We start from the raw sequence: 16,176 nt of genomic DNA on the forward strand, positions 1-16,176 counted from the left end.
TGGTTAAGTCCATTCTTTAGCCTTTAGTTTCCATATACACGAAAATGATGTATTAGTTTAATAAAGAGATAAGTATTATATTTTCCAGCAAGAATGTATATTGGTCTGTAAATGATGAAATTCTATAATAAAGTAATATAAATGAAAAAAATTTAATAAAATATGCCGACAATGCCCCTTACCTGGGTAAACCTCCGCACCAGACAGGTCTTCCCCACTCCGGCGTTTCCGATTAGAACGATCTTGAATAGGAAATCATAATCTTCCATACTCATTTACACAGCTGTGGGGAGACAGAGGAGAGAGACAATCACAATCTGCCGGCTAGTCAGACGGAGGCACACAGGCGTCAATACAGAGAGCGGCTTGTTGTGTCATACACAGGGAACTTTATACCTCCAAGTCAACAGGACAAAGGTCTGCCACTCGGGCCAACTGAGCCACGTAGACTTGTGTCACAGCTTGTGTTACATAGCACACTATGGGGCCGATCGACCAAAACTGGAGAGTGCAAAATGTGGTGCAGTTCTGCATGGTAGCCAATCAGCTTCTAACTTCAGCTTGTTCATTTAAGCTTCGACAATAAAACCTGGAAGCTGATTGGCTTCTAAGCAGAGCTGCACCAGATTTTGCACTCTCCCGTTTTAGTAAATCAATCCCAATGATCCCTAATGCAGCGTACACACGACCGGACTTTTTGACGGACTAGGCCCGACGGTCATCCTGACGGACTTTCGGCGGAGGTCCGACGGACACTCTGAACGAACGGACTTGTTCACACACAACCAGACGAAGTCCATTCGAAAGTCCGTTCCTTTTGAACCTGATGACGTAAACGGGACTAAATGAGGAAGTTCAATAGCCAGTAGCCAATAGCTGCTCTTGCGTCGTATTTGGTCCGTCGGAGCAGCACACAGACGAACGGTTTTCCCGATTTTTAGTCCGTCGGACAGATTTGAAACATGTTTTATTTCTAGGTCCGTCTGACTTTTGGGGAAAAAAAGTCCGTTGAAGCCCACACACGATCTAATTGTCCGACGGATTCCGGTCCGCCGGACCAAGTGTGCTGGAAAATCCGATCGTGTGTAACGGGCATAATGTGTTTGTAGCCTAATCCTGCAATCTGATCAGTATACCGGGGGGGGGGGGCGTGATGTGTGCCCCCACCAGCTACGGGTGCTGCTGTTTGCAGGATAATGCCGCGTACACAAGACTGGACTTTCTGGCAGAAAAGGCCCGACAGGAATCATTCCGCTGGATATTACGATCGTGTGTGGGCTTCATCAGACTTTTTTTTTTTCAAAAATTACGACGGACCTAGAAATAGAACATGGACTCAATTCCTATCAGGAAAACCGTTCGTCTGTATGCTGGCCCGACGGACCAAATACGATGCAAGGGCGGCTATTGGCTACTGGCTATTGAACTTCCTTTTCTAGTCCCGTCGTACGTCATCACGTTCAAAATGAACAGACTTTGGTCCGTTTGTGTGTGGGCAAGTCCGTTCAGTCGGAACTCCGTCGGACCTTTTCTGCCGGAAAGTCCGGTCGTGTGTACGTGGCATAAGGCCTCATACACACAGGGAGTCCGGCCAATCTCTCCTAGACGCCTTTCCTCCCTGTACACACCTCCCAACTTTTTGAGATTGGAATGAGGGACACCTATCAGCAAAAGTATTCAGGCATAGGACACACCCCTGGTCATGCCCCCTTAAAGGAGAATTGTACAAAAAAAAAACAAGATTGTTTAAACCCACAAGTGCTTTTTTTTACCATTACTATTCCTTTATATTGGCTTTTGGAATTTACAAATGTAGAAATTTAGAAATCAGATGAAAGGTTTAGTGCTGGGAAACACTTTTTGTTTAAAAAAAATGCATTTTATATATATCTATACAGATCAGACCAAAATGAGGGACAAATGAGGAGGAATGAGGGACAGAGGGACATTGCTCCAAATCAGGGACAGTCCCTTGAAATCAGGGACAGTTGGGAGCTATGCGACAGCAGCATTTTGGAAGATTTTTTTTTTTTATTGACGCGTGTAAACGTATCTAGATGCGTTTACATGCGTCAAGCACTTGGGTGTTAATTCATTTATTGGGCAGAATAATAATTTATTCTGGCCATTGAAATGAATTAAAGCTCTTGGCTTTAAAGCGCTAACAAGGGTTTAGTCGTGTTTACACAGGTCAATCAGCTTTTTTTTTTCCAGCCAAATGGCTGCTGCATCTGGACGCCTCTCAACATCCCTGCCTCCAAATGCCTACATGCGTATGGGCACATTGGGGTGGATTTACTAAAGGCAAATAGACTGTGCACTTTGCAGTTGCTCCAGAGCTTAGTAAATGACTCCCATTGCCCAATCATGTGCAAGCAAAAATGCTGTTTTTTAACATCTTCAATGCTGCGCACTTAAACCCCCCTCCTGCCCAGGCCAATTTTCAGCTTTCAGCGCTGTTGCAATTTGAATGACAATTGCACGGTCATGTAACCCTGTACCCAAACACATTTTTTATCATTTTGTTCCCACAAATTGAGCTTTCTTTTGGAGGTTTTTTATCACCTCTGGGGTTTTTATTTTTTGCGCAACAAATTAAAAAAATAAATAAAAAGTAGTTTCTGGCATATAATTTTGTAAATAAGTACATTTTCTACTTCACTGACCACCACTGATGAGGCTACACTGTTGGGCACTGATGAGGTGACACTGATAATGAGGCACTAATATGCAGCAATAATGGGCACTAATAGGCGGCACTGATATGCAGCACTGATGGGCACTGATAGGCGGCACTGATATGTAGCACTGATAGGTGGCACTGAAGGTAACACTAATGGGCACTTATAGACGGCACTCATGGGCACTGATAAGCACTGATAGATGGCACTGATAGGCAGCACTGATGAGGAAGCACAGACAGGCCTTACTGATAGGCACTGATTGGCAACGCTACTGGGCACCAATTGGCATCCTTGATGGGCACTGATTTGCACTGATTTGCATCCCTGGTGGGCATGGGTGACCATCCCTGGTGGGCTCTAGTGGGCATCCCTGATGGGTCTACACTGATAATCAATGCACTGATTATCAGCGCAGACCCCACCTGTCAGGAGAGCCGCTGATAAGCTCTCCTCTACCCGCGCCTGTCAGTGCAAATAGAGGAAAAGCCGATAAACTGCACTTGGATGGGCATGGACACATTGAACACAGCTCATCACATGGTAAAGAGCCCACGTCAGAGGCTCTTTACCGAGATCAGAGATGTGGTGTGTCAGAGCGACATACCGCACCGCCAATTGCTGCGCTGCGCACCCTCGTGGACATCTGCGAGCGGCTTATCCAGCTGGATGCCATATGACGCCCAGTCAGGATAACGTAACCACATTGAAGTCGTCATTCTGGCGGGCGGGAAGTGGTTAAACTGGCAATTGTGCGGTCATGCAATGCTGCAACCAAATGAAATTTGCACAATTTTTTTTTGTACTATTTGATCACCCCTGTGTTTTTTCTTTTTTTTTGTATATTAAACTAAAAAAGACCACAAATTTTGAAAAAAAAAAAACAACAACTTTCTGCTACAAAAAAAACCCAATAAAATAAAAATAAAAAAATGTCTTCATAAATTTTGGCCAAAATGTATTCTGATACGAGTCAAAAAATCCCAATAAGTTCATATTAATTGGTTTGCATGAAATTTATTAGCGCCTACAAACTATGGGATACTGTATATACTGGAATTTTTATTTATTTATTTTTATACCACTAATGGCGGTGATCAGCGACTTATAAAGCCCCATACACACTATCAGTTTTTCTGCTGAGTTTTTCCTTCAGATTTACCAAAACCATATAATATGAGGTCAAATTTTAGGAGTTTCAATTTGTATGCAATCAGGCAGGCCCTTCTACTACATGGTTTTGGTAAACCTGAAGGAAAAACTCAGCAGAAAAACTGATAGTGTGTATGGGGCTTAAAGGGGCTGAGATAGTGCAGCTGACAATCCACACGATCAGAATAGCGTACAAAAAATACCGATTTCAAAGCGACTGTATGATAATCTGATCGTTAGTACACAGCTTTCGTCTGAAATTATCCGAAGGGATAAACACGAAAATTTTTCTCATACGATTTTCGTTTAATCGGTACAGTTTTCGACCAAAAAAATACAAAAAAAATACATACATTACATCACTTCCAAATGTTTTACTGCACTATTTTTAAGACAGGTTCTCTTTAATGAGAGATCAGGTGACCCCTGATGTCTAACATGCCTACCATTAAAGCTAATGGAACGCAGACTGCACTCTCTATTAGTTCTTTGGCTGGTGGGACAGTTGTGCCATGGAAGCATGACGGGGGTGGGGGGTAGGTAGGCAATGGGAAACCTTTGCCAACCTCATATCACCAATCAGAAAAAAAAAAAAAAAGACGTAAATCCTTTTCGCATTGGTCTCCGTGTTCCTGCGTGTCGCTGTGTAGCGTTAATTGCACAGATTTGCTCTGATAAAGCCTGCGAGGACAACTCATCAATATCCACCCTTGTTACAAGTCCACGGTATCTGATTTCAATTAGAGCGCTAAGTAAATAGTTTGTTTTATCCCGTCAGTGCCATCAGGCTGATGAAGTACAGCGCCAGGCCCCATCATTTCATAAAACCAATGCACCGTCTCCTCACTTCACCTTAACATCCGCATTTGCCAGGCTGGGAGTGATTTACGCCAGCTGCACCTAGTCACCAAAAAGAAAAAAAACACTCAAACAGCTTCAGAGGAATATTGTGTATCAGAAAATAAGATGCACTCTGATGCACCGGGGTCCTGGATTCAATCCCATGCATGGAGCCACATACAAAGCGCTGAAACAAAAAAGACCAATCCTCAAATTCTGGCTAAAGCCCCATACACACGATTGGCCTTTTCGACAACAGCGGTCCGACGGACCTGTTTTATCGGACAATCCAACCGTCTGTATGCTCCATCGGACAATTGTTGTTGCTTTTTCAATGGCCATTTGTCTTTCAACTGTGATCAGCTGTAGTATTCATTTTGATTAGCTCAGCATGAAAAGAGCTTTCCTGGAGCATGGAAGGGTAACTGAAGAAAACAATCAACTATAGATGGCAAGGCACCATCACTGGGATCTCCGGGATAAAGTTGCGGACAGGCACAAGTCAGGAGATGGATACAAATACAATTTCAAAGGCTTCATCAATGCTTAGGAGCCCAGTGAAGTCTATTATTAAGAAGAGGAAGGTATTTGGTACAACACAGACCCTCCTTGGATCAGGACATCGCTCCAAACTGGATGAAAAAGCCAGGAGGAAACTGATCAGAGAGGCTACCAAGAGGCCTACAGAAACACGGAAGTAGTTGCAGGAATTTGTGGTCATTGAGTGCATGTGACAACAATATCACAAAAGTGGTGTGTATGTGAGGGTTGCAAGAAAACGGCACTCAAGAAAGGCCACATGCAGTCAGCATGGAGCCACATACAAAGTGTTGAAACAAAAAAGACCAATCCTCAAATTCTGGCTAAAGGCCCAAACACACTATCAGACTTTTCGACAACAACGGTCTGACGGACCTGTTTTATCGGACAATCCGATCGTCTGTATGCTCCATCGGACAATTGTTGTTGCTTTTTCAATGGACAAATGTTCGCTGTGCATGCTCTCAAACTTTTAGACAACAAATGTCCGATGGAGGATAATCCAATCGTGTGTAGACAAGTCCATCGGACTAAAGTCCAAAGTACAAACACGCATGCTCAGAACCAATGCTAAACATCAGCCAACAATAGCGGAAGTTGCCCAAATGGTGGTGGTAAAGAGCTGAAAAACGACGTGATTTGGTGAGATTCGCCTGAAAATGTTCTGCCGTGTGTGTGCAGAACAAGTTCACGCCCAACGCCCATTCGGACAAAAATCCACTGAAAAATCCAATGGAAGTCCGATCGTGTGTATGAGGCTTATGGCTTCATTCAGAAATTGGTAAAACCAGGTGTTTTTTTTTTTTTTTACGCATAATCCCCCAACCGTTCGCCTAAACCTGGGCATGCAGGCACTCAGGGCTGTACAGTGGGCATAGAAAAGAATCACCCCCCCCTCCTAAAAATAACTTGTAAACCCAATCAGGTGTATATAATCACCTTCTCAATGGCCCACAAAGCCATTTGACTTTAAACTGTGATCAGCTGTAGTCATTTGGATTAGCTCAGCATGAAAAGAGCTTTCCTGGAGCATGGAAGGTCAACTGAAGAAAACAATCAACTATAGATGGCAAGGCACCATCACCGGGATCTCTGGGATAAAGTTGCAGAGAGGCACAAGTCAGGAGATGGATACAAATAAAATTTCAATGGCTTCATCAATGCCTAGAAGCCCAGTGAAGTCTATTGTAAAGAAGAGGAAGGTATTTAGTACAACACAGACCCTCCCTGGATCAGAACGTCGCTCCAAACTGGATGAAAAAGCCAGGAGGAAACTGGTCAGAGAAGCTACCAAGAGGCCTACAGAAACTCCAAAGTAGTTGCAGGAATTTGTGGTCATTGTGTGCATGTGACAACAATATCACAAATGTGGCGTGTATGGGAGGGTTGCAAGAAAACATCACTCAAGAAAGGCCATATGTAGCCACCACTGAGCTTTGCGAAAACGCACCTAGAAGATTCTGAGGCCACATGGAAAAAGGTTCTATGTAACTAAAATTGAATTATTTGTCCTAAACACCAAACAAAATGGCTGGCGTAAATCCAATACAGCTCACTATTCAAAAAACACCATTCCTACAGTAAAAAATGGAGGTGGCAATATTCTGGTATGGGGGTGTTTCTCTGCAGCAGGGACTGGAGCACTTGTCAGGATAGAAGGAAAAATGGATGGGGCAAAATACTATCAAATTTGTGAGGAAAATCTGCTGCCCTCTGCCAGAAAGTTGTCAATGGGAAGAAGGTTCCCCTTCCAACATGACAATGACCCAAAGCACACATCAAAAATGACTGCACAGTGGTTGGAGGGGAAAAAGTGGTTGAAGGTGAATGTCCGTGCAGGACCTAGTCAAAGCTCAGACTTAAATCCCATTGAAAATCTGTGGAATGACTGTGGAAAGATTGCAGTCCACATCAAATATAACTGAACTTGTGCAGTTCTGCAAAGAAGAGTGGGCAAATATTGCAAAGTCTAGATGTGCAAAGTTAGTAGAGACAAATCCCTACAGACTAAAGGCTGGAATTAAAAGCAAAAGATGGTTCAACAAAATACTGACACAAGGGGGGTGATCCTTTTTCCAACTCAGTGACTGTTCTTGATTTTTTTTATTTTTTTTATGACATGATGGCATTTTATATTTCACTTGGATGTTATAGTAGGAGTAGATAAAACATAAACTGTGTCCGTCTTCATTTCAGGCTGCAAAGCAATGAAATGTGATTATTTTAAAGGGAGGGGGTTCTTTTTTATGCCCACTGTACACATGCTGCAGCTGCGATTCTGTGCTGCACACCAGAATTAAACATGTCGCATTTGGAGAAAAGTCTATAAGGCCACACCGCAAACCACCCCGACTGAGGCATGGCAGTGCGGATTTTACAGTGTTACATGAGGCCGTGAGGGGGTGACAACATGTGACAGTGAGATAACTGCACGTGTGAATTAACCCTTGAAGTGGTTGTAAAGCCTCAAGGTTTTTCACCTTAATGCATTCTATGTATTAAGGTGAAAAACCTGCCCCCCCCCCCCTCCTCCCCAGACCCCCCCTTTTTCTTACCTGAGCCAATCTGATCCAGCGATGTGCACGAGCACAGCGGCTCCAACTGCTGTCTCTCTCCTCATTGGACAAAGTGATAGAAGCGGGAGCCAATGGCTCCCGCTGCTGTCAATCAGATCCTGTGACATGGGAGCAGGGGGTGGGGCAGAGACCTGCTGTCTGTGTCAATGGGTGTGACTTGGGCACTTCATGAAGCGGAGGGGCCTGGAGAGCTGGCGGGGGGCCCAAAAGAAGAGGATCAGGGCTGCTCTGTGCAAAACGATTGCACAGAGCAGGTAAGTATAACATGTTTGTTATTTGCAGTGGTGTGTGCACCCCAGAGCACAAACACACATACGTGTATATCAGCAGAGCAGTGGACGATGTCAGTAGGGCAGTGGATGGTGTCAGTAGGGAAAAGATTGGTGTCAGTAGGGCAGTGGACAGTGTCAGAATTTATTATTTTTTACAATTTTATTATTTTTTTACAATATTATTTAAAAAAAAAATTTTTTACTATTTTTTTGGAGCCCGTTACGGGGCTTTGGTGAAATGTCAAGGGTCTAAACAGACTCCTGATGTCTTATTTTGGAGACGAAAAAAGAAACGGAGGATAGAGATTCCCCAGTCCCTTTCTCTGCAGCCTGAAGTAAACATATAGAATGAAGACAGCAGCGGTACAGATCACTCAATGTGTTCATTCAGAAAAGGAAGGGGCTGGTTAATGAAATGTTTACCAGCCCCTTCCTTTCTCCTGAGAGGAGGCACTGCAGGGGGGAGACAGAAAGCAGGGGGAATTAGCACCACACAGGGTGATTAGGGTGTGCCAAGGCACAGCCGTCACACCCTGTGCGCACGCCTATGGTTTTTTGGGCCCTATTGTAAGTGTACTGTCTGCCCTTGTGTTGTAAAGCGCTGCACAAACTGTTGGTTCTATATAAATCATATATAATAATAATAATTTGTGTTTAAAAAAACAACCATAAATCAAAGGTTTACAAACACTTTAAAAGCAAATTTCTTTTTGGAGTTTTGAATAGAGGGGTTAGAGGCCCTGTAAGGCTCTGTTGCGACTTGTCATGCGACTTTGGACACATAAAGTCGCATTAGAAGTCACAGCCCATTGATTTCAATTCTACCAATTCTGATCTATGTGATTTAAAGTCGCAGCAACATTAAGTGTAAAGTCGCATCAAAGTTGCACTCCAAAGTCGCACTGGAAATCATGCGACTTTGGAGTCACACTAGTTTGAACCCAGCCTTAGGGAGAGTCCCCCTCTCTAGTTGTCCTGGTATACATACAGTGGGGACGTGGAGAAGGAACGTAGCCACCCTCTAACAGGAAGACAGATTGCAGCTGCAAAAAAATTTGTAGCTTTGGAGGAGGCGGAGGGCGATAGAAGGGACTTTTCTGATATCAGAATACATATTTGAATATAATTTTAAAAAAATTTTTACATCAGAGTTTAGTGTCACTTTAAATAAAATTTGCGGACTAGGAATGAGACCTGAATACGAGGGATATAAAAATCTCCTTGTATGTGATAGGCAGGAGGTGACGGCCTTCGCGGCGGCGCGGGTTCTGAGTAATAGCGGGATAAGAAGATCTCCTATCCAAGGTAATAAGACGTCTCTGGTATCACCGGCTGGCCTTGTTCTGCATATTACAGGCTGCGCTCTTATGGGAACGTCGCCAGTAATAGCGACACAAATGACAGATTTCTCAAGGCGTGTAATCTGAAGGTAATATCAGGAAATTGCTGGATATAAGACGAAAGCGTCTTCACGCCGTCTGCCGCAGACACTTGACAGCGAAGCCTGGCTTAACCACTTGCCGACTGCCCTACAGCAGTTTTTCTGCTACAATGGCGGCCGCGCTGTGCAGGATCACATATATACAGTAGTATCTTGGATTGTGAGCATAATTTGTTGCAGAAGCATGATTGTAATCCAAAGCACTCGTATATCAAAGCGAGTTTCCCCATAAGAAATAATGGAAACTCAGATGATTCGTTCCACAACCACTACTGGTGTATGCAGTACTGTATGTGGCCAGAGGTGCGGGGACGCTGGTGTATGCAGTACTATATGTGGCCAGAGGTGCGGGGGCGCTGGTATATGTAGTACTGTATGTGGCCAGAGGTGCGGGGGTGCTTGTGTATGCAGTACTGTATGCGGGCAGAGGTGTGGGGGTGCTGGTGTATGCAGCACTGTATGTGACCAGAGGTGCGGGAGCGCTGGTGTATGCAGTACTGTATGTGGCCAGAGGGCTAGGGGCGCTGGTGTATGCAGTACTGTATGTGACCAGGGGTGTGGGGGTGCTGGTGTATGCAGTACTGTATGTGGCCAGAGGTGCGGTGGGGGCTGGTGTATGCAGTACTGTATGTGGCCAGAGGTGCAGGGGGCGCTGGTGTATGCAGTACTGTATGTGGCCAGAGGTGCAGGGGTGCTTGTGTATGCAGTACTGTATGCGGCCAGAGGAGTGGGGGTGCTGGTGTATGCAGTAATCTATGCGGCCAGAGGTGTGGGGGCGCTGGTGTATGTAGTACTGTATGTGGCCAGAGGTGCGGGAGCGCTGGTGTATGCAGTACTGTATATGGCCAGAGGGGTGGGGGCGCTGGGGTATGCAGTACTGTATGTGGCCAGAGGGGTGGGGACGCTGGTGTATGCAGTACTGTATGTGGCCAGAGGTGCAGGGGTGCTTGTGTATGCAGTACTGTATGCGGCCAGAGGTGCGGGGGCGCTGGTGTATGCAGTACTGTATGTGGCCAGAGGTGCGGGGGCGCTGGCGTATGCAGTACTGTATGTGGCCAGAGGGGTGGGGACGCTGGTGTATGCAGTACTGTATGTGGCCAGAGGTGCAGGGGTGCTTGTGTATGCAGTACTGTATGCGGCCAGAGGTGCGGGGGCGCTGGCGTATGCAGTACTGTATGTGGCCAGAGGTGCGGGGGCGCTGGTGTATGCAGTACTGTATGTGGCCAGAGGTGCGGGGGCGCTGGCGTATGCAGTACTGTATGTGGCCAGAGGTGCGGGGGCGCTGGTGTATGCAGTACTGTATGTGGCCAGAGGTGCAGGGGCACTGGTGTATGCAGTACTGTATGTGGCCAGAGGTGCAGGGGCACTGGTGTATGCAGTACTGTATGCGGCCAGAGGTGTGGGGGTGCTGGTGTATGCAGTACTGTATGCGGCCAGAGGTGCGGGAGCACTGGTGTATGCAGTACTATACGTGGCCAGAGGGGTGGGGGCGCTGGTGTATGCAGTACTGTATGTGGCCAGAGGGGTGGGGACGCTGGTGTATGCAATACTGTATGTGGCCAGAGGTGCAGGGGGTACTTGTGTATGCAGTACTGTATGTGGCCAGAGGTGTGGGGGCGCTGGTGTATGCAGTACTTTATGTGGCCAGAGGGGTGGGGGTGCTGGTGTATGCAGTACTGTATGTGGCCAGAGGTGCAGGGGGCGCTGGTGTATGCAGTACTGTATGTGGCCAGAGGGGTGGGGGTGCTGGTGTATGCAGTACTGCTATAAGTCGCTGATCGCCGCAATTACCAGTAATACATTTTATTAAAATATAGCATAGTTTGTAGACGCTAAAAATATGCGCAAACCAATCAATATACGCTTATTGGGATTTTACATTTTTATTTTTACAAAAAATATGTAGCAGAATACATATTGGCCTAAATTGAAAAAAAAAAAAAAATAGATTTTTTTTCAGTTTTTTTTTTTTTTTTTTGGATGTGTTTTATAGCAGAAAGTAAAAAAATTATATATTTTTTCAAAATTGTTGGTCTTTTTTTGTTTATAGTGCAAAAAAAAAAAAAAAAAGTCTGAGGTGATCAAATACCACCAACACAAATCTCTATTTGTGGGAAAAAATTCCACAAATTGTATTTGGGTACAACATCGCACGACCACGCAACTGTCAGTTAAAACAACGCAGTGCCGTATCGCAAAAAACAGCCTGGTCATGAAGAGGGGTAAATCTTCCGGAGCTGAAGTGGTTAACCAATTGCGGACCTGCTCACGCAGATATACGGTGGCCGAGTGGAATCACTGTATGGCGGCTCCTTTAAGAGCCATAGCACATGCAGGCTGCACAGCAGGAGACCCGATGCGCTTGGTCGGCGGGGACATTCGCCGCCGGCCACCCGAAATTGTGGGCACGAGAGCCAGAACGGGGACAAATCCCTGTTCTGACAGGGAACGAGAGACAGATTGTGTGTTCCACTTCCTACTAAGAAGGAACAGCGATCTGGCTCCTCCTCTAGTCAGTCCCATCCCCCCACAGTTAAAAACGCACCCAGGGAACACACTTAACCCCTTGATCGCCCCCTAGTGTTAGCCCCTTCCCTGCCAGTGACATTTATACAGTAATCAGTTTATTTTTATAGCACCGATCGCTGTATGAATGCCAATGGTCCCAAAAAAGTGTCAAAAGTGTCGGATCTGTCTGCCACAATGTCGCAGTCCCACTAAAAAACGCAGATCGCTGCCATTACTAGAAAAATATATATATATATAAAAATGCTCTTGTTTTGTTTATAGCGCAAAAAAATAAAAAAACGCAGCTGTGATCAAATACCACCAAAGGAAAGCTCTATTTGTGAGAAAAAAAAGGATGTCAATTTTGTTTGTGTGCAGTGTCGCACGGTCGCGCAATTGTCAGTTAAAGCGATGCAGTGCCGAATCGCTAAAAATGGCCTGATCATTAAGGGGGCAAATCCGGGAAAAAGTAAAAATCCTAATTTGCAGTGGGGCTGCCCCTGTGCTGCAGGGGCTAAATAATGCTCATTCACGTAAGGCTCCATTCCCACCAATGCGTTTTTTTCATGCATTTTTGCAGAAGTGCAGGACATTATTTTTAACAATGGTTCCTATGGAACACGTTCACATCAATGCATTTTTGTGCCTGTGCGTTTTTGGAAAGCATCAGGGACTTTTGAACGCAAAACACTGCTTTTCTTTTGCTTTATTGATTCCATAGACCTTAATGGAAAAGCTGCAGAAATACATGTAGTGCGTTTTTACCGAGATTTTGCTGCAATTTGCGTTTTTCAATCTGCTCAACAACAAATTTGCCTTAAAAAAAAAAAAAAAAAAAAAAAAGCATAAAAACCCAAATTGTAGAAAAATCGCAGTAAAAGAAAAACGCAAAAAGCACAGCAAAAAGCACTGCAGAAATGTGAATTGGAACTCACCCCACGCTCACCTAAAGCAATGCGGCCGCTCAGGGTTGTACCAATGCCGCAGCCTCAATTCTTTGCTTTAAAAGTTACATGGCGCGTTGCACTTTGCAGATGGTTCTGCCGCTGAATCCAACCCATGCGATTAAATGTGGCTGCGCCGCAACCGCCATTGCACACAATTATAGCGCGGCGTTGCAGTATTTTAGGGGTTAAAACAGGAAGTGAGGAGGTGCATCTTCACCATTTGTCAAACGCCCTTTGAAAAGCAACCCACCGCGGATTGCTTTTCAGAGGAGCAGCTATAGCTGGCCATACATTATACAATTTCTGCACAATCTCCGTTTAGATTAACCTTCAACCATGTAGTTTAAGAGCGCGCCTTTTTAGGATAGAGATTGGAAGTGCTGTTTAGGTTTGAGCTCATAGTATATGGTTTTTAGGCAATCGAAAAAAAGGAAAATTGTACAAAAGGATTGTATAACCGTTTTGCTGACCCGCCGAAGTACATATAACGTGGACGGGTGGCTCGTACAGCACCGTATACATACCTGAACGCTGCGGCTGGCTCCCGGGTTCTGGGTGCTGTGATTGAACACAGCAGTAAGTAATGCCGTGTACACACGACCGGACTTTTCGACGGACTAGGTCCAACAGTCTTCCCGACTGACATTTTCGGCGGAGGTCCGACGGACTTTCTGAACGAAACGGACTTGACCACACACGACCAGACTAAGCCCGTTCGAAGGTCCGTTAGTTTTGAACGTGATGACGTAAACGGGACTAAACAAGGAAGTTCAGTAGCCAGTAGCTGACGAGAGGTTTTCCCGATTTTTAGTCTGTCGGACTTGAGTCCGATAGATTTGAAACATGTTTTATTTCTAGGTCCTTCGGACTTTTGGGGGAAAAAAAAGTCTGCTGGAGCCCACACACGATCGAATTGTCCGACGGATTCCGCTCCGCCGGACCAAGTCTGCCGGAAAATGCGATCGCGCGTGCGCGGCATTAGCAGGTTCCAGACAATAATTCATGGCCTGGAACCTGCTGATCGGCTGCGTCCAACCACAGTCCAGAGCCCCGTGTTGACAAATCATGTATCATAGAATCATGTCACCAGGGACCACAGTCCCACAAAATAGATGTGATCATCCATCTGGGTCATATACAGTGCCTTGCAAAAGTATTTACCCCCCTTGGCTTTTTACCTATTTTGTTACATTACAGCTTTTAGTTCAATGATTTTTTAATCTGAATTATATGTGATGGATCAGAACACAATAGTCTAAGTTGGTGAAGTAAAATTAGAAAAATATATACATAAAACTATTTTTCAGAAATAAAAAACTGATAATTGGCATGTGCGTATGTATTCACCCCCCTTTGTTATGAAGCCCATAAAAAGCTCTGGTGCAACCAATTACCTTCAGAAGTCACATAATTAGTGAAATGATGTCCACCTGTGTGCAATCTAAGTGTCACATGATCTGTCATTACATATACACACCTTTTTGAAAGGCCCCAGAGGCTGCAACACCTAAGCAAGAGTCACCACTAACCAAAGACTGCCATGAAGACCAAGGAACTCTCCAAACAAGTAAGGGACAATGTTGTTGAGAAGTACAAGTCAAGGTCGGGTTATAAAAAAATATCCAAATCTTTGATGATCCCTAGGAGAACCCTCCAATCTATCATAACCAAATGGAAAGAACATGGCACAAGAGCAAACCTGCTAAGAGGGGCGCACACCAAAACTCACAGATCGGGCAAGGAGGGCATTAATCTGAGAGGAGCACCGAGACCTAAGGTAACCCTGGAGGAGCTTCAGAGTTCCACAGCAGAGACTGGAGTATCTGTACACAGGACGGCAATAAGCCGTACGCTCCATAGAGTTGGGCTTTATGGCAGAGTGGCCAGAAGAAGCCATTACATTCAGAAAAAAACAAAATGGCACAATTTGAGTTTGTGAAAAGGCATGTGGGAGACTCCCAACATGTATGGAGGAAGGTGCTCTGGTCTGATGAGACTAAGGCCGCGTACACACGCGGGGACTGTTCGCCCAACTTTGTTCGTCAAACAGTTTGAGCGGACAGTCCGCTCAAAATTAGCATGGACAGACTTGGCCACACACGACGAACGAACAGTCCGCTGAAACTTGCGCGATGACGTGAACGGCGCGTACGACGGGACTAGAAATACGACGTCCTATACACTGCAATGCAACCTTTGCCGTGTAAATCCTTTCTGAGCATGCGCGGAACTTAGTTTGACGAACAAGCCTACACACGAGGGGACTGTCCGCGCAAACCAAGTTTCAGCGGACAGTTTTACGGAATTTCCGAAAAACTTTGTTCGTCAGACTGTCCGCTCAGACTGTCCGCCGAAACACTGTTCAGCGGACAAAGTTTGGCGAACAGTCCCCGCGTGTGTACGCGTGTGTACGCGGCCTAAAATTAAACTTTTTGGCCATCAAAGTAAAATCTATGTCTGAGGCAAACCCAACACATCACATCACCCAAAGAACACCATCCCCACTGTGAAACATGGTGGTGGCAGCATCATGGTGTGTGGATGTTTTTCAGCAGTCGGGACTGGGAAACTGGTCAGAGTTGAGGGAAAGATGGATGGTGATAAATACAGGGATATTCCCGAGCAAAACCTGCACCACTCTGTGTGTGATTTGAGGCTAGGATGGAGGTTCACCTTCCAGCAGGACAATGACCCCAAACACACTGCTAAAGCAACACTTGAGTGGTTTAAGGGGAAACATGTAAATGTGTTGGAATGGCCTAGTCAAAGCCCAGACCTCAATCCAATAGAAAATCTGTGGTCAGACTTTTTTGCTGTTCACAAGCGCAAACCATCCAACTTGAAGGAGCTGGAGCAGTTTTGCAAGGAGGAATGGGCAAAAATCCCAGTGGTAAGATGTGGCAAGATCATAGAGACTTATTCAAAGCGACTTGGAGCTGTGATAGCCGCAAAAGGTGTCTCTACAAAGTATTGACTTTAGGGGGGTGAATAGTTATGCACATTGACTTTTTCTGTTATTTTGTCCTATTTGTTGTTTCACAATAAAAAATAAAAAAAAGTTGTGGGCATGTTCTGTAAATTAAATGATGCGAATCCTCAAACAATCCATGTTAATTCCAGATTGTGAGGCAACAAAACACGAAAAAATGCCAAGGGGGGGGTGAATACTTTTGCAAAGCACTGTAAAATAGGAAGGTTGAGACTTTAGCACATCGGCAG

General features: G+C 45.2%; 1 protein-coding gene across 2 annotated transcripts in view; it reads right to left on the minus strand.

Moving 5' to 3' along the window:
- Positions 1-16,176, minus strand: part of RAB30 (RAB30, member RAS oncogene family) — a 232,604-nt gene that overhangs the window by 43,339 nt on the left and 173,089 nt on the right. The window contains exon 2 of one of the 2 annotated variants that reach the window (XM_077451398.1): positions 183-283. In XM_077451398.1, coding sequence (XP_077307524.1) covers positions 183-275 — 93 coding nt within the window. In that variant the 5' untranslated portion in view covers positions 276-283. Of the gene's footprint in view, positions 1-182; positions 358-16,176 lie in introns of those variants that run through there. The other variant, XM_077451399.1, reaches the window with a different exon arrangement.

The sequence above is a fragment of the Lithobates pipiens genome, unplaced genomic scaffold (assembly GCF_037356315.1).
Source record: "Lithobates pipiens isolate NorthernLeopardFrog02 unplaced genomic scaffold, aLitPip1_a1.2 Scaffold_23, whole genome shotgun sequence".
NCBI lineage: Eukaryota > Metazoa > Chordata > Amphibia > Anura > Ranidae > Lithobates > Lithobates pipiens.